Source organism: Aspergillus lucknowensis (genome assembly GCF_044049455.1).
Source record: "Aspergillus lucknowensis strain CBS 449.75 chromosome Unknown BJX67scaffold_41, whole genome shotgun sequence".
In the NCBI taxonomy this organism is placed as follows: domain Eukaryota; kingdom Fungi; phylum Ascomycota; class Eurotiomycetes; order Eurotiales; family Aspergillaceae; genus Aspergillus; species Aspergillus lucknowensis.
The window spans coordinates 185,912-206,907 of record NW_027263585.1 but is presented as its reverse complement, the minus strand read 5'-3'; the positions used below and the strand labels follow the sequence as shown (position 1 = coordinate 206,907).

Genomic DNA, 20,996 nt, shown 5'->3' with positions numbered 1-20,996 from the left:
ATTGATCCGTACACGCAGTCAGACTCCAGACTGTCGGCTCGATGACGCCAGCCAACACCTGCATATTAGATAGTTACCCGAAGTGTTAAATCCGACCGGACCACTCCATAGGCTATCGCTTGATTTCAAATACAAAAGGAGAATCGGCGTCCGCTTCTCAAGTCCGTCTGTTGCTGACCGGCGTGCCTGAGGCATCCCGGAACCCCGCGCCTATTTAAGCTGCAACCCTCTCCAGCACAACAACGCACTGGCAAGAAAAAGAACAACACGAAGCGAAATGGTTCAAATCGGCGACAAAGAGGTCGGCCCCATCGGCTTCGGCCTCATGGGCCTCACCTGGCGAGCAAACCCGGTTTCCCAGGAGCAGGCCTTCGAGACAATGCGTGCAGCGCTGAAGAACGGCTGTACGTCACTCCTCCCGCTCTTCATCACGATCACCAGCTAACTGTGTAGGCAACCTCTGGAACGGCGGCGAGTTCTACGGCACGCCCGACTACAACAGCCTCGTGCTTCTGGAGCGATACTTCGCGAAATACCCCGAAGACGCCGACAAGGTCGTCCTGAACATCAAGGGCGGCGCCAATCCACAGACGCACCGACCGGACGGCTCTGTCGCAGGCACACGCCGCACCATCGACGACAGCATGGCACAGCTGAAGGGGCGCAAAGTCATCGACCAGTTTGAGTTCGCGCGTCGCGACCAGACCGTCCCGATGGAGGTCACCTTCCGCACGATGAACGAGTACGTGCAGGCCGGGAAGATCGGGGGCGTTGCGCTGTCGGAGGTTCGCGCGGAGACGATCCACGAGGCAGTTAAGCACACGAAGGTCGTGGCCGTCGAGGTGGAACTATCCATGTTCGTCTCCGGCATCCGATATTCTGTACTAGTGAGCTAACGGACAGGTTCTCCACCGACGTCCTCGAAAACGGCGTCGCAGCCGCATGCGCCCAGTACGGCATCCCCCTGGTCGCGTACTCGCCTCTAAGCCGCGGCCTGCTGAGTGGCCAGATCAAGAAGTACGACGATATCCCCGAAGACTCGATGTTGCGCAGGTTCCCGCGGTTCCAGCCAGAGAACTTCCCGATCAACATGGAGCTCGTGCAGAAGGTCGAGGAGATCGCCGCGCAGAAGGGCTGCACTCCCGCGCAGTTCGCGATCAACTGGGTGCGGGCGCAGTCGCGGCGCCCGGGCATGCCTGTGATCATTCCCATTCCAGGTGCGACCACGGCGGAAAGGGTTCAGGAGAATAGTCAGCTTATTGAGCTTACGGAGGAGGATTTGGCGGCCATCGATGCCATCCTGGCCAAATTTACGACTGCGGGGGAAAGGTATCCTGACTATATTCCCACGAACACGTAACGCGGTGCCTGCTAGCCTCTCTGTGGAACAATAAAACCAATATAATGCGCTAGCTTGTGCCTGAGCCAGTGTTGGTGTCGCAGTCATGATATCATCGCTGCTGTAGTATGCGCCATGACATCACACATAAGTAATAGCGGTGAATGTTCCCCTTGAATATTATAACACCTGTCCATTCCTCTGTTCTATTTATCTTTCCATCAGTTGAGTCACAATGGCAGGCTACCACCTCCCCGTCGACCTGAAGCAGTTCAAGAAGCTCCAGCTGGACGTGACGAGCCCCAAGCTCTCCGACCAGCAGAAGAAGGACCTCCTGCACAACATCAACATCTTCAGAGATGCCATCGTCGCCTTTACTGCGACCGGTGCCGCCCGTGGACAGGCCGGACACACAGGAGGACCGTTCGACACCGCTCCGGAAGTGTGCATCCTGCTCGGCTTCATCAATGCCCACCCGGGTGCCTTCTACGACGCCATCTTCGACGAGGCCGGCCACCGAGTCGCCACACAGTACCTCCTCGCAGCGCTGGACGGTAAAATTGACCCAGATCACCTGCTGAATTACCGGGATGCCAATTCGAAGCTCCCCGGTCACCCGGAGCTGGGCTTGACCCCTGGCGTGAAATTCAGCTCCGGTCGGCTGGGCCACATGTGGGCGATGGTGAATGGAATCGCCATGGCCCATAAGGATAAGACCGTGTTCTTGCTGGGCTCGGATGGCTCGCAGCAGGAAGGGAACGACGCTGAAGCAGCGCGGATCGCAGTCGCTAATAACCTCAACGTCAAGCTGTTCATCGACAACAACGACGTCACCATCGCCGGACACCCGTCGCATTACCTCAAGGGCTTCGAGCTCGAGCGCACGCTCAGCGGCCACGGGTTGAAGGTCGTCCGTGCCCAGGGCGAGGACGTCGACTCCCTCTACCCGGCCATGGTGGAAGTGATCAACACCATGGGGCCGGCCGCAGTCGTCGTCGACCGCAAGATGGCACCGGGCATCGAAGGCATCGAGGGCATGACAAAGGCCCACGACGTCGTCCCCGTCGACATCGCACGCAAGTACCTCACGAACCGCGGCTACTCCGAGGAGCAGCTCGCCTTCTACGACCAGATCAAGGCCGTCGGCAACCCACACAAGTACTGGGGCTCGACGCAAGACAAGGGGTCTAACCGGGTCATCTTCGGCGAGGCCGTCAACTCCGTCCTCGACGGGCTCAGCAAGGAAGAGGCCGCGCGCCGCGTGATGGTCATCGACTCGGACCTCGAGGGATCCACAGGGCTGAAGGCAATCCACCAACAACACCCAGAGGTCTTCATCCCCTCAGGCGTCATGGAGCGCAGCAACTTCTCCGCCGCGGCCGGGTTCGGCTTCGGCAGCGACGGCTCGCGACAGGGCGTGTTCTCGACATTCGCGGCGTTCCAGGAGATGTGCATCTCGGAGATCACGATGGCGCGGCTGAACGGGTGCAGCGTGCTGTCGCACTTCTCGCACAGCGGCGTCGACGAAATCGCCGACAACACCTGCCACTTCGGGCTGAACAACTTCTTTGCTGATAACGGGCTCATGGATGCCGAGAGCACGGGGCTCTTCTTCCCCGCTGACGGCGAGCAGATGAAGGCCGTCGTCAAGGCGGTCTTCTTCCAGAAGGGGATGCGCTTCGTGTACTCGACCCGGTCCAAGGTACCGTACATCCTCAAGGAAAACAGCGAGGAGAGGCTCTACGGCGGGAGCTACAAGTTCACCCCGGGGAAGGAGGAGTTTGTGCGCCGCGGATCGGCTGGGTACGTGGTCTCGTACGGAGACATGGTGTACCGGGCTCTAGACGCGGTGGAGCGGCTGCGCAAGGAGGGAATCGACGTCGGCCTGGTCAACAAGGCGACTCTGAATGTCGTCGACGAGGACGCGATCCGGGAGTACGGGTCTGCGCCCTTCGTTGTCGTTGTTGAGTCGCTGGCGCAGAAGACCAGTCTCGGCTCGCGTCTTGGGAGCCACCTCCTTGATCGCGGCCTCACCCCACGATACCGCATGATGGGTGCTGTGAAGGAGGGATGTGGTGGACTGTACCAGCAGATCAACGCGCAGGGCCTGGGGCCTGATGACATCGTGCGTGTTGTGAAGGAGGCGCATGGAAAGTAGCCATGTTAGACAAGATACAGAGAGACAGTGAGACTAGAAACGTTCGGTCTTCAAGCTATATCTACCTCCGTCATCTAAACACTATTTCCATCGACAACATCCTGAATAACCCTCTTCAAACCAGCCCTGTCAAGCTGCTCAATCCCAAGCAACTCATTATCCGTAGTCGTGAAATGCCCCCCATGCTTCTCCCCCCAGATCGCCCTATAAATAACCGGGTAGATGGTCTCGGGCGTAAAAACCCCCTGCTGAATCTTCACAAGCGCATTCTCAGCCTCCACGGCCGTATCAGGCTTCGTAACGGTCCACCCCTCCGCGCCCACAATCTCCTGCGACAGAGCCAGCACCTCCTTGATGGTAGTAACAGCCTCTCCAACTCTAACAACCCGATTCCTCGTCTCCTCAGGATGCCTCAAAACACCAACAACAGCCTTCCCAATAGTCCCCAGCGTCGTAGTCGTATACAGCCTCTCCCCGCCATCTTGCAGCGCAGCCGTCTTCTTGACCGGGTCAGCTGGCATTCCCACACGCAGTCCCCAGTCCAGAAACGGGCCCGTATACACAAGCGTATAGGTTATCTTCCCCTCCGCCGCGAGAGAGGACAGCAGCTCCTGCGCCTCGATCTTCGGCGCAAACACAGGGACCGCCCGGTTCAGGGGGTTGTCCAGATCCGACCCGAACTCCGAGGGGAGGAAGCGGGATACCCCTGCGGCGACGGCGGCGTGGATGAGTGCCGTTTGGGCTGCTGCCGCGGTGGGGGGGATCGTGGAGACGACTGCGTCGATGCCGGTGAGGTTCTTGGTGAGGTTAGCCGTGGAGGTGTAGTCGACTTCTACGACCTTGACGCCATCTGGGACAGTCTGGTGGGAGCCCGGGCGGGTGAAGACGGTGACGGTGAAGGGGGCAGCAGCGACGGCGGCAAGGATTGCTGGGCCAAGATTGCCGCTTACCTTCTATTTATTAGTAGATAGACAATAGTTAAGAGATGGAAAGGGAACATACACCGGCGAGGACGATATTCTTGAGGGTCATGCTGGAGGCAAGTTGAGTATGTTCTGTTATATCTTGGAGTGTCGTGGTACGTGAAGAATGAGTTCTACAAGACGGTCAACACAGCCTTTATATACCTTCTCCATGCTGTATATCTCTTGGTAATTCCATCGCTGACATATATGGCCAACGTTCATGGTAATCAGCATCCCACCGGCATCGGGCTCGGATATCCCACTCGGCATCGTGGCGAAGCCAGACTAAGAAAGCATGGACTAACGAAATTCCTGACCGAACAGCCAACCCCACGGAGTGGCCGTACAAAGGGGCTGGAAACCATGGGCAGCTGCCCTATTGTCGTTGACCACAGAGTAATTCGGTTGCTCACAATTCATGGTAAGTTTCCATATCTCTCACCCGTCCGGATCAAAAGTACGGTTTGTTGTACGGTTGATGACCTCAACATGACGCCCCAAAAACACTTATAATAAACGCCACAACTGCAACAGTTGGATTATGATACAAGACTTGATGTTCTCTTGGTCTTTCAAAACGACCGAGGCCAACCCGTTTGGATGCAAAGGATGTCTCAAGAAGCCAACACTTATGTCCTTTCACATCAGTTGCTATCTAATTGGAATGACGAGCTGGAGTACTTGGGATATATCCTTGCGGAGATTGTGGATCCTCACGGCCTTGATGTACGAGGCTTCATGTGGCACCAAGCTGCCGACCTTCCGACGATCGAAGATGCACTGAAACAAGCAGCCAATGCCACTGATAGCAGACTGCGTGCTGTTCTGAGAATAGGGACGCGGAGAAAGCTTATACGTCTTATGTCAAAGTCAAGGGAGATCCGGAACGCCGTGGCTCATCACCAGGCACCGTGCGAACAAAAAATGAGAGAGATGCGCCTCACCAAGGACAAGCTCAGTGGTCAGCTGCAATCAATCATCCGTTCGGTAGCTTCAACTTTCAACATTGATCATGTACAAACACTATTGCCAAACCCCGCCGGTCGTGCTGTCGGTTCCGTGCACTAACGAACGTTAGGTTAATTGGTATGCCGACTCTCACCTCCTCAACGTAACAAATGTGAATGCATGTCGGTTGGCAAGGATATCTCTTACAACTGGATCACTTCTAACTCAACGCCAAGAAGTGATCTCCAATGTCCTCGGTTGTCCCACCTTGAACAACCCCCATCGACGCCGGAAGGCGACGGAGGGAGGTCGAGAATAACACAGCAGAACCTATATAGCTGCCCAAGGGCGTAAGATCCAAAGGGCGCTTCACCATGCTGCCATGCAAGAGGCCCAAGCAGCTCAGAAAGTTCAGAGGATTGATTCACAGTATTTTGAAATGCGCCGACAGAGACTGGGGCAAATCAGTCGTATCGTTCAATTGATGCGGGATGAGGAAAGGGAATGGAAGCGTCGACGGTCCTGTATCACAGTGTCTGGAACATGCTCCTATGATGATGCTTTGTCACTATTGATCCTTGTGTTCTTGGCTATTAGCTCCCCTTTCTGGTTGTGCGGCGTCTTCATGCACAAAATATGGGTCATTCTTTCCACCAGGTCTCACTGAATCTGAGCCGCAGGTCACAGCAGATGTATTCCCGAAGAATGCACATGTGTATCCTCCCGTAGCTGCTCCCGAGACTGGACAAAGAAAGCAAAAGTAGTCATAGAAATAGCATAAGTAGTCCCACATATAACGGTTGCAACTTCAATTCAATATCATATGTTTTCGCCAGCGCAGTGATGGTTGACTTCAATCGTCCCGTGCGTCTAAGAAATATCTCACATTCCACAGGACAGATTACATGCGTTGTATTATACGGTTTGCTGCGCCTTTCCACCTAAAAGATGTCCATTGCTGGGGTGCTCGGTGACTGATATCCGAGATCGGGCAGAAGAGGTCCTGCGATCCGTGGAACCACTTCTTGCCCGGCAGCGATGCATACCGATGATGATCTGGATGGCGAAGGTTGAAAGATCGCGTTCATCGCCATATACCGTGGAGATCCGTGGGAACATGGTGAGTAAGTTTTCATCTGGGGTGGTCTCCACATGCCCATTCTCGCTAATATCGGCCTCTGGAGAGATTACCCCATTGTAGGGGCTCGAATCGGTGTCATATTTCTGCTTCTACCGCTGGAAGCTGTTCCAGGTATTCCATTAGGAAGCTAGGTAGTAATTCCCTACTTTATATGGCGATTTGAACGTGTTTCCGCTGCTTGACCAAACATACAACACGCAACACAAAGACAATTAATTAATTGACAAAAGGACTGAATCAATTTCGTCCTCCATCGCCTCGCTTCGTGAGGGACCCGAAGGGATCCAGCCCAGCTCTCTCAACCGTTCTGCCCTTGCCCTTGCATTCCCTCCCCAGATCAACGGACCAGGCGACCAGATCTTAGAGACAGCTTCCGCATCCAGTCTATCAATCTCGTTTGACTGTATCAGTCCCTTCCCATGTAGGACCCTCGCAACCTCCTCTGCAATATCCTTGAATGCAAGCTCAGAAGACTCGACCATGTAATACCCTTCCCGCCCCCAGCGAATCCTGCCCTTCTCGCCTTTCAGGACCTCCGCAATCAAAAATGCCAACGCAGAGGAGGCATCAGAGACATGAGAGCTACTGATGCAGTTCTCTCCACGCTCAACAACAAATGGTTTGCCATGCGAGAGCACGCCCTGTACGTACGTCCTAAAGTGCCCAGCGTGGGAAGCGACAGTACCTCGTCCTTTCCCATACAGCATCGGGAAGCTAACAATGGCAATCCTTGTGTTTGTTAAAGCGGCCCTCTGTATTAGGCCCTGCTCAATAGCCGCATGGGGCCGATCAATAGGTAGGGCGAGAATTTCTTCCTTGTCAGACTTGTCCCCGTACACTTTGGGCTGCATAACCCCCAACGGAGCAGACACGTCCATCAGATTCCCCGCACCGGAGATATGAATGTAAACGCCATTCTTGTTTTTGTTTTTCGCGACACCGTCCAGAAGAGCGAAAGAAAGCTCCTCGTCGTCTGTATTAGCGATTTGCACAACGATGTCGGCGCCCGCGGTCTCTGTTTCTAGGACGTGCAACCAATCCGGGGATCCGAATCCGAGTATGCAGCATATTCTTCGCGAGATTTTGAACACTTGTTCAGCTTTGGCTTCATCGCGGACGAATACTCTGATCTCGAGTTCGGGGTGAGTCGTTACTAGATGGGCGAGGAAATCGCCTCCAGCGTACCCAGTCGCACCAACAATCAGGATTGTAGAAGCCATTGAGCGAAGTGAGCACGAATGTTGCGAGCAGTACGGAGCTTCCCAGTATTTATGTGCCATTCGGCGCCAGTCCGAAACATCAAAGGTTGAACTTGGTATGTGTGGCCAGAGGGAGGAACCTCGGGTCGAATCTAACTTGATAAGACTTAAGGTTTCTTCATAGATTAACACGAGAGCCAAATACGAGAGGGGGCTCCCAGGACCGCCAATAAGGTTTCGTTGAGACGGTTGCCACTAGGAGCTATGGCCAGCCGTATCCATCTGCATGAGATGGTCGTGCACAAATGAGGCACACCTCGAAACCGTCTCTGGTGGCAAACCATGCTGACAATTCGCTGACATATTTCACGTGGCACTTCTGAGCATGTCGAAACGGAAAGGATCCTGAATACGAGAATGGCGCCCCTCCTGGAAAGTGAGAACGGCCGAACTGAGTTACTCACCACCAAGCTTGCCACCAGGATATCCAGCTTCAGCAATCTGATCAACTTCATCTAAACCTTATTAGGCAAGCACGGTGGCAACCAGTCGCCACCTGTCACTGCCATGCCAAGCGTACTAACGAAACCACCGGTATCGACCGGGGTAAAGCTGATAACGGCGGAACTGAGTGAGGGTGGACGGGAGGGAAATCACTTCCCAGGAGTTATTTATCCACCCTCAGCACTCCTGAAAGCACCTGAGAACTCCTTCTGACATTCTCTATCGATACTTCAACAAAGACAAAATGGCTCATGCATGCATAAAAATCAAGTCCACAGGCTCGATTGAGCTTGTCAATGCTCCAATCCCTAAGCTCCGGGATGGGTACATCCTCGTCAAAACAGCCGCTGTGGCTCTGAACCCCACCGACTGGAAGCACATCGATGAAATGGCCACCCCAGGAGCAACTGTGGGTTGTGACTATAGTGGCACAGTCCAGGAGGTCGGGCCTGGCGTGGCCAACTTCAAACCTGGCGACAGAGTGGCGGGTCTTGTACATGGAAGTCCGTGCCCTTCTTCTCATCGAATGGTCCGTGAGATTCTATTCCCACCCTAACTGATGGCTTTCGTCCAGGCAATGCGACAAATCTTGATGACGGAGCGTTCGGAGAGTTCGTCGCGGCGAAGGCAGACATCCAGATGAAAGTCCCCGACGGGGTATCCTTTGAAGAGGCAGCAACGCTCGGAGCGGGCGCCATTACCGCTGGCCAGCATTTGTACCAATCGCTCTCGCTTCCCCTTCCAACGTCGCCCTCCGGCGACTCATTTCCAGTTCTGATTTACGGTGGGAGTACGGCGACGGGGACCATCGCCATCCAGCTAGCGAAACTGTAAGTTCGCCTGACTTTGATCTATTTGATTCCCAAGCGTCATGCGGGTATCGAGTATCGAGGATGGCGACGAGACTAAACCTCACCCAGGTCTGGACTAACAGTTATAACCACCTGCTCTCCACGCCATTTCGACCTCGTTCGCAGTCTCGGAGCGGACCACGTGTTCGACTACCGCTCTCCAGATGCCGTTCGAGATGTCAAGGCTGTGACGAGCAACTCCCTCCGCTACGCCCTCGACACCGTTGCTACCGAAGAAACGGCCCAATTCTGCTCTCAGGCCATGGGCGAAGAAGGCGGAAAATACTCGTCGCTAGCGCCTATTCCTCGCCTTCCTCGCGATGACGTGCTTAACCTTTCATACATGGCATTCACGGCGATCGGGGAGGAATTTGAGATTGGCGGGCTAAGAGTCCCTGCGAGACCGAATGATTCGGCCTTCGCTGCGGATTTTATGAAGATTTTTGAGGAGCTGTGGGCGAAGAAGATGATCAAGGCCCATCCGGTGGATGCGAGGTCTGGTGGGCTTGGTGGGATTGCAGAGGGGCTGCAGGAGATGCGTGAGGGGAGAGTTAGCGGGGTGAAGCTGGTGTACTCTCTCTCGTAGGTCCTCAATGACTCGAAACAGAGAGTACCACACGGATCGAGATTGTAGATGCTACGCTCCTATCTTGGGAGACTATTATCAATCGATTCGCCGCGAACAACGCTCACGTTTGGCAGACTGAAATGAAATGACTAAAATTTTAAATGACTAAGCACTTTCCGAGCTGCAACCTGGCAACGTGCATTGCAAGGTTCCCTCCCGTTGTGCTCATCCCACTCGGCAATCCACTCGGCACCCACCGGTCAATCTCTCGTGGAAGATCCATCCAACAATGATTGCGTGCGACTATCCAGGATGTACGGCTCAGTATCGGCGGAAAGAGCATCTAAACCGCCATGCGCGAAAACACTATTCCACCGCACAGCTAACGTGTCAGGACTGCGGCAAGGCCTTTGATCGGTCGGATACCCTTCGTCGACACGCTCAGCTACATCGCAGGGAACACGAGGAGAGTACGCCTCGCGCCGCCAGAGCGTGCGACCGCTGCCATGCGAGCAAGACACGGTGTGATGGACAGGAACCTTGTCGCGTCTGCTCTCGGCGCGGGTTACGGTGTACCTTCAACAGACGGCGGAAGGCAGCAGAGCCTCCGTCAACGACCGCCAGTGAGGCCAGAGATGAACCTCGTGCAGTATTAACAAACGTAAACGAGGACCTCCAATCCCTCCTCCTGCAACATGAGAGCTACCTCCGCGAGAACAGGCTTCGTGCTCAGACAGAAAGGAACGGCGAGCAAGGGCAGCAAGGGCAGTTGGATATTGACCACTATGTTGAGATTTACTTTGCGCATTTCCACTCTCAGTGGCCGATTGTTCACAGGCCCTCGTTCAACTACGGCAAAGACACGCAGCCGCATGTTCTGACCTTGAGTCTCGTGATGATCGGGCTGTGGGTTACTGGCGAGACAGCAGCGCGGTCGAGGGCAGAGAATATGCACGACAAGTTAGTGACTTTACTCGAGAATCGCATGGTAAGCTAAGCTTCTAGTCTGCGCCGATATATAGCTAGCTAACATCCGCAGGACGACTGGAAGTCGCATACAGACTTCAAGGACAAATCGTGGCCGCTGACCACTTTCCAAGCCATCGTGTTGAACGCGATATTCGCACTTATTCGAGAAGCCCCGTCGGATCTCCATGAGCGCTGCTCCTCCATGGTCCGCGCATTAACGACAACCTGCATCGCCGGCGGGCTGTTCTGCTACGACCGCATCCGCGCTCAAGTAAGCCCGAACGAATCCTTCGTGTTCGCCTGGACCTGGATGGAAGAAACACAGCGACTGTCCCTGGCTCTGTTCAAAGTAAACCTCCTCTACAACGCCGGGATGCTGAGTATCTCCGACCTTGGGGTTCCCTTCCCGGACAGCGGATACCTGTGGGATGCGCCGGGGACAAGGGAGTTCTATCGGCGGTACCACGCGCAGGTCGAGTCTGAGACTCATGAGCGGCCTCTGATATGCGATATCTTTCGCGATATCCAAAGGGGCAGGAAGGGTTTCGGTCAGCTGTTGCAGGTGGATGGCTGGTTAGGGTTTCTTGCCTCGCAGGCGCGACCTGCTAACCCACAGTAGACCCCATTCATTTCCAAAGCTTGCCGTTCAGATTTCATACTCATTTAGCAACACCTGCGGCGAAGGAGCATCCGACCGAGCAGCGTTGGGCATCATTCGCCAACGAACAAGGCTGGCTGCTCTGTATAAGGGGGCGGCGTATCAGCCTCCTTGAAGATCCGTTCTCTGATCCTTCGCAGCTCTTTCTGGGCGCTGTCAAGGACAAATCCGGCTTTTTCTACCTAACTCTGTAGATCCCCAGCGCGAGACTTTGTCCGTCTGAGTTTCATGCCGAGAACCTCTTCTGCGTGCTTCACTTCGGCGAACGATCGCCGGACCATGCCGAGGAAGCTCATGATAGAGGACATTGTCGAAGATAATGCCGCTGATCATGTCATGCCGCACGATATGCATCCCAGGAAGCGCCTGGATACGACTGTCGAGCCGTATCGCCTGGGATACCAGCGCCTGCGTCTGCACAACCTTCTGCTGCGCGCGAGACAGGGAGTACGACTGCCCAATGTCGGTAAAGATTCCTCCACAGCCCGATGCATTCGTTTTACAGTACCCAATAGCTTCGTGGATACTCAACAGCGCCTCTTTAATTGTCAGCCAGGCCTTCGCAAGGCACTGCATCGCCTGTCGGACATTTCCGAGCTGTCCATTCACCTCCCCAAAACGCCTCTGGGCCGCCCTCGTCGCCTCCTCCTGCGCATCCTCCTCCGGGAACTCCTCCGTCGGACCTTCAAATACCCTCTTATACAAACACTCAGGCTCAGCACTCAAGCTCTCGCAGTGTGAACACACTGTCCGCAGCTCCTGCTCCCGCGTAACAGCCTCCCCAAGCTGTGTCTCAAGCATCTCCTTCTCGCCCCTGGCTTCATTCTCCCGCTCCAACGCAGCATAGTACCCCCTCATCCCTCTGTCCGCCTTTTCCTCGAAGCCGCCCGCCTCCCAAACGCACGGTACACCAGGCGCCGCACCGTGCTATCGCGTTGCCCTGCATGGAGCTTGTGCTCGACGCGTGTGACATGTTCAATCTTCTCCAGGCTCCGTGTGGCCTGGCGAAGCTGGTACCGGAGGTCGGCTAGATACGCCTCGTGGGATTTTAGGGCGTCCGGCGCGTAATCGACGGCTCGGAGGTCCGATAGGATCTGGGCGTGGCGGTCTCGGGATGCGGCGATGGTGTCGTGTATGGACATTCTGACCGTTGAGGTCGCTTGGAGTTGATCGAATACAGTCGGTAGAGTGGAGTGGAGTAGGAGCGACGAGGAGTTGCAGGGGCTAGGGTCTCGAGTAGCAGGTTGCATGACTGCATGCTTTGCTAACTGGGGAGAATGTCAAGCGATCCCGTAATGGAGGGCAAGGATACAAAACTCTGCCTGTAATAAACTTCACGGAGAAAGGATAATGTAAAAGCTAGATCATTCCCTTGACTAGACTAATGTCTACTAACAAGTGGCCACCCCCCTAGTAATCCGCATTCCATAAGGGCTTCACGGAGAAAGCCTTCAACCCGGGACTCAACTCAGTATAGCACTCACCCACATTACCCTGTGTAAAGGTAATAGCCGGCTCAGTCGCACAGTCCGCATCCGTGTACCCCGCAATCTCCCAGCCCTGGTTATTCGCCGAGCTCGCAGTCGGATAGGAGATGTCGCCCCCGAGGTCCAGATAGAAGCAGTCAGTGGGGTCGTTCAGGCCGAGCGTGACGCCGAACGTGGCGCACGAGCTGCTCGGGCCGTTCAGGAGAATTTCGACGCCAAAGTCGGAGGGGACGGCGACGTCGGAGTTCTTTGGGATCGTGGTGACCGGGCCTGCTTGGTCTGAGAGGAGGTGGCCCTCGTAGTTGGCTATGTGCTCTTCTACGCGGTGTCAATGTGGGCAATCATAGATCAGGGGAGAGGCATGGCATACCAAGATTGATAGTAGTATCCTGGAGACTGGGCCGGTCTGCAACCCTGCAGCGACAGAACAGCGTGGCTGCGTCGTTCAAGACGCATTCCTCGCATGTTTCGCGGTATTCGCCACTACGCCTGTGTTAGACTATGCAAGAGGGTATGAGGATATCTACGCGTACTTGGCTGCCCACTGCGACTGTTAGCGATGCCAGGCGCAGGGTTAGATTTGCATACCTCCAGGTTCCCACCGTTGTTCCCAATCTTGTTCGCGAGAAAGACACTGCTGGTGATCTCGTCGCCGTTGCCCGTGGGACAAGTCGCAACCAGCCAGGAGTTGTTCAGAGTGATATCACTGCACTCGGAGGAGTAGCCCTGGGCGGCCACGAGGGCAGTCAAGCCAAGAAGAGTCAGTGAACGAGACATTGAGATGTACTTGAGAGAAGATTCTGTTGGCCAACGGAAGACTTGGGCTGGAAGGATGTCCAATGAATTTATACTTGTCCGTCGACACAGAAACCCAAGTCAACTGCAGAGACTCCTGGCACACGCCGAAGTAACCTCGCAAGCTTGGGTCAATAATACGGCCGGCTGACCCAGGGACACGCTCTCGCGAATCGTGAAGCAAAATTGGCCCCAGCATTAGTCCTCCGTCGGAATACCCCCATCTCCCTCCACGCTCCGTCTCCAGATTCTCAACGACAAGCGTGGCGATCTTGTCCAAGAGCTGTCAAGTTCGTCTTGGACGTCAGCAGAGAATCCACCCATCAAAGTCGTATGTTCTTCACAGAGTTGCAGAGGTCTGGGCCTTCGCCCTCGATGCTCCTGTGGGGGCGAGTGGCTCAGCGCTTTGCTTAGCCCGAAAGAATCCTATTGATCCCCGCGTAACAGGGCGATTAGGGTCAGGCCAAGTCAGGTCACCCAGAAAGGACCAAGGATTGTCATCCATGCTCCGTTGCGGCCAGGCCCCAGAAACTCGATGGGCGTGGCCGTGGTGGGCCTGGCCGAAGACCCGCGAGAGCGTGAGAATAACTGGGGTTTAATATGATGCCCATTACAAATAATTTGCTAAGCACGTTTGCTGGATGAGATGCTGTCTTCTCTCCCATCTGCTACCCGACGGAGAGCATGTGGAGGCAAGGCATCCTCCGTCGCAGGTGGGATTCATGGTTGCCTGCGCATAGCAGCGTGTCTCGACGTGCTCCATTCGCCTTTCCCATGGTTGCTCGTTGTCGGCATAGAAAGAAGGAACAGCACCATGTAAGGCAGTTATCCATTGAAAGCCTACTTCACTCCATACTCCAGTTATTAAGACAGACCAACAAACAAACCCTGTCACTCCGTCATCCAACCGTCATCCCCCCATTAATCCGCACAGTCTGCCCATTAACCCACTGGCTCTCCTCTCCAGCCAGGAAACTCACAACACTCGCAACCTCCTCGGGCTTCCCCAGTCGCCCTGCCGGCGCAATGTTACTCTGCATCTGCACCATCTGCTCCGTCTTCCCAACATAGTACGCCTCCGTGCCAATCGGCCCAGGGGCAATGGTGTTTACCGTGACCCCCCTCCGCCCAAGATCCTTCGCCAACACGCGCGTCATCTGCTCAACAGCACCCTTCGTCGCCGTATAGAGGAGATAATTCGGTGCAATCATGCTAAACGCTGCCAGCGATGTCGAGAAGAGCAACACACGCCCGCCGTCAGGAATATGCGGCTCCGCCTCCTGCACCGTAAACAGTGGGCCGCGCACATTCGCCGCAAAGAGCCGATCAAAGTCCTCCTCCGTGATACTCGCCAGATCGCCCTTCTGCCAGAGCAACCCCGCGTTGAGGACGAGGATATCGATTTTCCCGAACCGGTCGACAGTCTCCTTCACGAGCCGGGCGATGTCCGCGCGCTTCGAGACGTCCGCTTGCACGGCGATTGCGCGGTCTGCGCCGATTTCGGCGACGACTTCGTCGGCCGCGGATGAGGCGGAAATGTAATTTACGACGACGCTGGCGCCGTCCTTAGCGAGGGCGAGGGCCGTTGCGCGGCCGATTCCGCGCGATGCGCCGGTGACGAGGGCGACTTTTCCGGAGAGGCGGGGCATTCTGGTCTGAGTCTTAACTTTAATTCGAATTGAAGATGGTGCTTTGAGTGCTATAATTTAGGATAATTTAGGAGTGTCGAAGTGCTGTGGCATGTGTAGCCCTATATATATAATGACGTCGTCGACCGGACTTAACTCGACCGCCGCCCAGCCTCCGTCAACCACTATCGGCTCTTCACGCCGCGATAGAGCGATACTCCGTGCCAGCGGATGATTGTCGCCGCTGACAGTGATATCCAATCGCCTGCGTGATCTTCCCCTCGTCATCATCGGCGATACTCCGGTCTCCGTGCGAGTCCCGCAGCGTGATGAGTCAGCTGCTGTCATGGTGTCAAAGGGACAAGTAGGGCTCGTCCCGTCAGAGGTCTCGACGTGGAATGGTCGTCTTTTTTTCGCGATCAGATTATTCATTCCTCATTTAAAGTCGCCTCATGTTCTGCGCGGTGGGGGATCTCTGGACCAGAGAGTCTTCTATTCCTCGCCCACCGGCCCGGAGATAACGCTTTTCTCCTCTTCGCCACGGGGGCGCGACGCGCACTAACACATATCAAGTAAAGCACCCATGAGCCCGGCCATCGCTCCAGTACTCGTCTCCAGAATGGAGAGTCAACAGCAAAGACCAAAAAAAGAGATGCCTGGGTGGATACATGTTTGATAAGGAAGTGACTTTCTCCCACGCATTAGGGTCGAGACCGGACTGTTTCCTGAGGCATCATACAGCAGGTCGCAGAACTCCAAACGTTACGGCGGCGGAGGATGATCTGTGAGGTCGCGACAGACAAGAGATTTATTTGCCCTGGTTTTTTCTCGCGCATAAGAATTCCTGATCACGGAGGTAACAAAGGGAACAATATCTTGGCCTGAGGCTTTATCCTTATAGGTACCCCCATAGAGTTAGGGTTAGCGCCGTCCACGAGTCCTGCTACAGCGACAGTCTTAGAACGCATGATCGTTCCTGTGAAATTGTGGCTCGAGAATGGAGCGGACCGGGCGGACTATAGCGGACGCTAGGCTATTCGGGCAGAAAGGCTTTGTGGCTTGGCCAGGGATGCATTCTCACGGGACAACCTTGGAAGTTATACTATTAGGTTATTACTTCCGCAGGTCGGCGGTCTACGTACTTGCGAGTAAGAGCAGTTAAACCGCCTTCGCATCCTGCTTGATCAGGTCCGCCGCCCTCTCCGCAACAGCATAAACAGTAGCCAAAATATTCCCACTCATCTGCATCGGAAGCACACTCGCGTCGACAACACGCAGTCCACGCACCCCTTTCACACGCAACCGCTCATCGACCACCTCGCCCATCGCACAAGTCCCCAGAATGTGATTGAAGATGAGAATATTGTCCTGCACGTATGCCTTTACCTGCTCTGCGTCCTCGATATCCACCGAAGCCGGCGGATTGACCCGCCGACCCATCTGGTCCGCTACATGCGGCGAGCGGAAGCACTTGTCCATGAACTTGACCCCGGCTACCATGACATCGATGTCGACGGGTGCAGAAAAGACGCCGAGATCGACTTTAGGATGGGCCTGGGGATCGGACGAGGTGATGTGCGAGCTTCCTCGGGACAGCGGGTACGAGGTGTTGACGAGTACCGTGTAGCACGCCCCGTACCCAGCCGGGGCACCGGTCATGACGCGCGTGAGGTCGTAGTGGCCATTCTGGGGGCTGAAGTTGGTGGGCAGGCAGGTGAACTGGACGCTGGGTGAGTTGGGGTCGTGGAGAAGGGACGCCATGGCGATGTCTCTGAGTGTAGAAGGCTGAATGCGGTCGAGGGTCGTCGTGAAGGTATCCTTAGAAACCAGGGAGGCGTAGGGGAGAAATCCCGCCAGACTCATGCATCCTGACGCTGGGCCAGTTCCGTCCTCGAGGTACTGCGCTACTGCTTCGCCGAGACGCTGTGGGTTCGCGAGCAGCGTATCAAGACTCTCGCCGTCTTTGAGCTCGTAGGTCACCGTAGTCAGGGGATGCTCCTGGAGGTTGTTTCCCACGGCAGGTAGGGGAACGCGCGTGGTGATGCTAGCTGCGTCGAGAACAGCAGGATCCCCTATCCCTGAGAGCTCAAGCAGCTGGGGACTCTTGATGGTGCTGGACGAGATAATCGTCTCGCGCCGTGCAAGGACCTGATGCTCGTGTCCTTCGTACGAGAAGACGACGCCACGGGCTGTGACCGGTCCAGTCTCATCCAGAATGACGCGGTGGACAAGAGCATTCGTGAGAATCCTCAGATTCCCCCTCTCCCCAATCCCCTTCAGATACCCCGTCGCCGCATCCGATCGCCTCGGCGTCCCAGACCGATCAACCGTCGCCAACGTCCCAAAGAACCCCAAATGCTCACCACTCCACGCATCCCGCGACCTCGACAACCCCCCCTCCGCATCAAACGCCCTCAGCAACGCATCCTCAACCGGATACCGCCACACAGGAAACGACGTCCCAATCGGCCCGTCCCCGTGAAACCGCGAATCAAGCGCAAAGCTGTCCAGGGGCTCCTGCATGGGCACATATCCCTGCGCGATTCGCTGGGATTTGCGATAGTACGGCTCGAGGGCAGCCCAGTTCCAGCCCTCGGTTCCCGGACCCAGAGACTCCCAGGCGTCGAGGTCGTCCTTTGACGGGCGGAAGTACGCGAGGAAGTTGATTGCGCTTGAGCCGCCGAGGGTTTTGCCGCGGGCGACGTGGAGGGTCTTGTTGTTGTTTCCTTTCTATACGGAGTGAGTTAACCTGCCTGGTGGGAGGTAGAATGGGTGGACATGGACTTACTTGTGGGGTTGACTTGAAACACCAGTCATAGTCCGGATTGTTCATCATGGCTGACATGCCAACCGGTGATGCGATATTTGGGTCTTCTAGACGGGCCTCGCCGGCTTCGAGGACGCCGACGCGGACATCGGGATCTTCGGAGAGGCGCGAGGCCAGGACCAGACCGGCTGTGCCTCCGCCGACGATGATGTAGTCGTACTCGTGGGCGAGAAACTCCGCAAGGGAGCAGATAATTGGGCGTGCTATCATTTTGACGGATGCTTTGACCTTGTAACGCCCGGGAAATGCTGGAAGATGTCAACCATTCCAGTTGTTGGGAAATGTTATATATACTCTCGTCGCGAAGTCGGAGCTCTTCGCTGAATTCCGCCCCGAGCTGCCGAGCTCAGCCTCGGTGCGCGACTCATGCACCATCTGGAGTGCAGAGAGACTATTGGATCGTCCGATGGCACTGAGAAACAAGCAATTTCATCCAATAATGACTCTCATAGCTACACAAAGCTTCGCGGAGACTGGGCTCGGTGGGGCAGCACCCTCTGTGAATCCACAGCATAACTCATCGGCAGATACTTTCGTCCGGTGGCTCGTGGATACCCGTTCTCAGCCCCGACTGGTAGAGCCGGCCCAATGATCTGGCCGGTTCACAAGAGGGGAATTTTCAAGCCGATGGCGAGGCCTGTTGCGGCTGTGGAATGGGAGTTGGTCATTCATGTCGTATATAGGGTCATTCTCTCGTGGCTGGTGGTATATGCTCTCTGATGTGTCGGTCAATCGCCGATGGATAAACACCGATGACGCTCTTGTTTCGCAATCAGCTTGCTTCCTGGACCTGAAAGTAGTCGGGGTGGTGGAAAGCCATCTCGGATGTGTTATCTGAGGAGCTTCCGACGTGCTTTCTCGTCGTGACCAGGCATTCATTCGACTTCACCGTGCTTGATGTCTCCAGAGTTCGGGCAAGTCTCCCAACTGCACACGAACCAAAACCGCAGACTCTGAGACAACCTCGTCTCCAAGCCTGATCGACGTGGATGCACCACAACCGGCAAGCAAGCCCGACTCCACGGTCCACCCGAACCGAGAACGATCAGTTGGAGTCACATTCAGGACGGTGCGGGGAGTGATCGACCATCTCCAAGAACTTCAATAACCCCGGTTACTCTGCACTCGACGTCAGGGGTGTCGTGGTATATGAAGCCGGTGGGCCGCTCTAGCGCGCTGTTCCTGCCCCGACTCTGCCAGAGCTTCCAAGATGAGGGCAGCATCAATATCTGCCCTCGCGGCTCTCGCTATAGCTGTCGAGGGGAGCTCGAACGCCCACCATGACCGTCATTGCGGCAGCCTGCTTCGCGTGTTCCCACCGGGTGGTCCAGTTCAGGTCCATACCGCGCGGTCCGTGTCTGCTGGTGGATTGAGTCTCTCGTCAGAGGACAGCACGGAACCTATTCAGAACGAGTTCGCGATATGCCACGTCCAAGGCACGATCAAGTACGCAGATGGCCCAAGTGGACACGTCCAGCCGGACCCGAGCGGCAGCGCAACGCTCACCTGGGAGGTGTTTCTGCCCGAGCACGCAGAGTATAACGGGCGGTATCTCGGAGTTGGTGAGCATTCAAGTCCCATAGACCGACAAAGCACTGATCAGACAGGAAACGGGGGCTACGCGGGCGTCATCGACAACTACACGATGCTGACCTACCTCAACTCCGGCTATGCTGTCGGCGGCTGCGATAGCGGCCACCACGTCCGCGAGAACGGCAACGAGGACGGATACGCGCCGTTCATGGACGATGTCGCCAAGGTAAAGGCGTGGATCCACGACTCCATCGCACTGACGACGCGCGTGGCGCGGGACGCAGTCACCACGGCGTATTACTCCCACCCTCCAGCATACAGCTACTATTACGGCTGCTCGACGGGCGGCGGACAGGGCTACTCGCTTGCGGAGTTCTACCCTGACCTTTTCGACGGGATATACGCCAGCGGTCCGGGGAATTACTACAGCCATCTGATTCTGAGCTTCCTCTGGAACACGCAGAAGACCAACACAACGGGGTTCATGACGCAGGACCTGCTGACCTTCATCACCGAAGCAGCCCTGGATAATTGCGACGCGCTCGACGGGGTCAAGGACCGCGTCATCGAAAACCCATTCAACTGTCTCTTCGACGTCCAGGAGCTCGAATGCACCCCGGAATCCGACCACAACGCCACACTCTGCCTGACAACCCCACAAGTCGCCGCCGCACGCCAAATCTACAGCGGCGCCTTCGACGCCCGCAACGGATTCCAGGTCTACCCGGGATTCGAGTTTGGCAGCGAAGTCGGCTGGCTCGAGCAGCAGGGCACGCTATTCAATACATACGGCGCGCCGATCCTGCGGCAGCTCGCATTCGACGACCCGTCTTACGACGCAGTGAGGAACTTCCACTGGCGAGACGACCTCCACGCCGTCGACGCCCTCGCTTCCCCTCTTATCGACGGGATCTCGACAAATCTCACGGAGTTCCACGGGCGCGGCGGGAAATTCATCACAGCACAGGGGTGGGCGGACCCGATCAACGCGGCTAAGTGGCCGGTTAACCATCTTCAGGATATCCAGGCGGTCATGGGCGAGGGGGTCGTGAACGAGTTCATGAGGCTGTTCATGGTGCCCGGGGGTGGGCACTGCGGTACGAATCCGGCGTATCCGCAAGTTCCTGCGACGTATCACATCCTCGATGCGTTGGTGGAGTGGGTTGAGAACGAGACTGTGCCGGATGATGGGGTTCTGAGCTCGGAGCCGCCAGATGGGTCGGGGACGACGAGGAGGTTGTGTCCGTGGCCGAAGCAGGCGGTTCTTGTTGGAGATGATCAGAATGATTGGGGGAGTTATGAGTGTGCGGAGGTTTCGTAGCGTGAGCTGCTTGTCTAATTTGGCCAGTCGACAATTAGGGCTTTGGCTATGGCATCGCAAGTGGAATATCTTTCAGGAGGAAAGCATTGACGAAACCATCCACCG

General features: G+C 55.9%; 12 protein-coding genes across 12 annotated transcripts; 6 read left to right on the top strand and 6 right to left on the bottom strand.

The window, feature by feature from the left end:
- Positions 1 to 184: 184 nt before the first annotated feature.
- On the top strand, positions 185 to 1,536 carry BJX67DRAFT_361546 (aldo/keto reductase family protein). Its single transcript, XM_071029881.1, has 3 exons — positions 185 to 404; positions 454 to 856; positions 904 to 1,536. Exons 1-3 carry the CDS (start codon positions 278 to 280, stop codon positions 1,358 to 1,360), a joined length of 987 nt encoding a protein of 328 aa, XP_070883380.1. The 5' UTR covers positions 185 to 277; the 3' UTR covers positions 1,361 to 1,536.
- BJX67DRAFT_361545 (thiamine diphosphate-binding protein) lies at positions 1,537 to 3,588 on the top strand. Its single transcript, XM_071029880.1, has one exon. It carries the CDS (start codon positions 1,575 to 1,577, stop codon positions 3,495 to 3,497), a length of 1,923 nt encoding a protein of 640 aa, XP_070883379.1. The 5' UTR covers positions 1,537 to 1,574; the 3' UTR covers positions 3,498 to 3,588.
- On the bottom strand, positions 3,535 to 4,684 carry BJX67DRAFT_224330 (aromatic alcohol reductase). The gene is made up of 2 exons (XM_071025802.1): positions 4,500 to 4,684; positions 3,535 to 4,447 (listed from the first exon to the last, which is right to left on the bottom strand). The coding sequence occupies exons 1-2, from the start codon at positions 4,527 to 4,529 to the stop codon at positions 3,572 to 3,574; spliced, it is 906 nt and encodes a 301-aa protein (XP_070883378.1). The 5' UTR covers positions 4,530 to 4,684; the 3' UTR covers positions 3,535 to 3,571.
- A 110-nt stretch (positions 4,685 to 4,794) lies between these two features.
- BJX67DRAFT_361542 (uncharacterized protein) lies at positions 4,795 to 6,147 on the top strand. Its single transcript, XM_071029879.1, has one exon. The coding sequence runs from the start codon at positions 5,063 to 5,065 to the stop codon at positions 5,528 to 5,530; it is 468 nt and encodes a 155-aa protein (XP_070883377.1). The 5' UTR covers positions 4,795 to 5,062; the 3' UTR covers positions 5,531 to 6,147.
- A 544-nt stretch (positions 6,148 to 6,691) lies between these two features.
- On the bottom strand, positions 6,692 to 8,000 carry BJX67DRAFT_361540 (uncharacterized protein). Its single transcript, XM_071029878.1, has one exon. It carries the CDS (start codon positions 7,829 to 7,831, stop codon positions 6,764 to 6,766), a length of 1,068 nt encoding a protein of 355 aa, XP_070883376.1. The 5' UTR covers positions 7,832 to 8,000; the 3' UTR covers positions 6,692 to 6,763.
- A 354-nt stretch (positions 8,001 to 8,354) lies between these two features.
- Positions 8,355 to 9,827, top strand: BJX67DRAFT_224304 (zinc-binding alcohol dehydrogenase family protein). The gene is made up of 3 exons (XM_071025801.1): positions 8,355 to 8,757; positions 8,829 to 9,084; positions 9,175 to 9,827. Exons 1-3 carry the CDS (start codon positions 8,499 to 8,501, stop codon positions 9,689 to 9,691), a joined length of 1,032 nt encoding a protein of 343 aa, XP_070883375.1. The 5' UTR covers positions 8,355 to 8,498; the 3' UTR covers positions 9,692 to 9,827.
- A 19-nt stretch (positions 9,828 to 9,846) lies between these two features.
- On the top strand, positions 9,847 to 11,359 carry BJX67DRAFT_224294 (Zn(II)2Cys6 transcription factor). The gene is made up of 2 exons (XM_071025800.1): positions 9,847 to 10,661; positions 10,713 to 11,359. Exons 1-2 carry the CDS (start codon positions 9,963 to 9,965, stop codon positions 11,259 to 11,261), a joined length of 1,248 nt encoding a protein of 415 aa, XP_070883374.1. The 5' UTR covers positions 9,847 to 9,962; the 3' UTR covers positions 11,262 to 11,359.
- BJX67DRAFT_373934 (uncharacterized protein) lies at positions 11,354 to 12,442 on the bottom strand (the record flags this gene model as incomplete). Its single annotated transcript, XM_071031470.1, has 3 exons — positions 11,354 to 11,482; positions 11,607 to 12,176; positions 12,212 to 12,442. 3 exons carry the CDS (start codon positions 12,440 to 12,442, stop codon positions 11,354 to 11,356), a joined length of 930 nt encoding a protein of 309 aa, XP_070883373.1.
- Positions 12,443 to 12,710: 268 nt separating this feature from the next.
- On the bottom strand, positions 12,711 to 13,564 carry BJX67DRAFT_383864 (uncharacterized protein; the record flags this gene model as incomplete). Its single annotated transcript, XM_071033547.1, has 4 exons — positions 12,711 to 13,105; positions 13,158 to 13,270; positions 13,321 to 13,331; positions 13,376 to 13,564. The coding sequence occupies 4 exons, from the start codon at positions 13,562 to 13,564 to the stop codon at positions 12,711 to 12,713; spliced, it is 708 nt and encodes a 235-aa protein (XP_070883372.1).
- A 696-nt stretch (positions 13,565 to 14,260) lies between these two features.
- BJX67DRAFT_361537 (uncharacterized protein) lies at positions 14,261 to 15,286 on the bottom strand. The gene has a single exon (XM_071029877.1). It carries the CDS (start codon positions 15,229 to 15,231, stop codon positions 14,482 to 14,484), a length of 750 nt encoding a protein of 249 aa, XP_070883371.1. The 5' UTR covers positions 15,232 to 15,286; the 3' UTR covers positions 14,261 to 14,481.
- An 837-nt stretch (positions 15,287 to 16,123) lies between these two features.
- Positions 16,124 to 18,368, bottom strand: BJX67DRAFT_390056 (GMC family oxidoreductase). Its single transcript, XM_071034582.1, has 2 exons — positions 17,999 to 18,368; positions 16,124 to 17,940 (listed from the first exon to the last, which is right to left on the bottom strand). The coding sequence occupies exons 1-2, from the start codon at positions 18,245 to 18,247 to the stop codon at positions 16,369 to 16,371; spliced, it is 1,821 nt and encodes a 606-aa protein (XP_070883370.1). The 5' UTR covers positions 18,248 to 18,368; the 3' UTR covers positions 16,124 to 16,368.
- Positions 18,369 to 19,247: 879 nt separating this feature from the next.
- Positions 19,248 to 20,891, top strand: BJX67DRAFT_383861 (tannase and feruloyl esterase-domain-containing protein; the record flags this gene model as incomplete). The annotated part of the gene is made up of 1 exon (XM_071033546.1): positions 19,248 to 20,891. The coding sequence occupies one exon, from the start codon at positions 19,248 to 19,250 to the stop codon at positions 20,889 to 20,891; it is 1,644 nt and encodes a 547-aa protein (XP_070883369.1).
- Between the last annotated feature and the right edge of the window lie 105 nt (positions 20,892 to 20,996).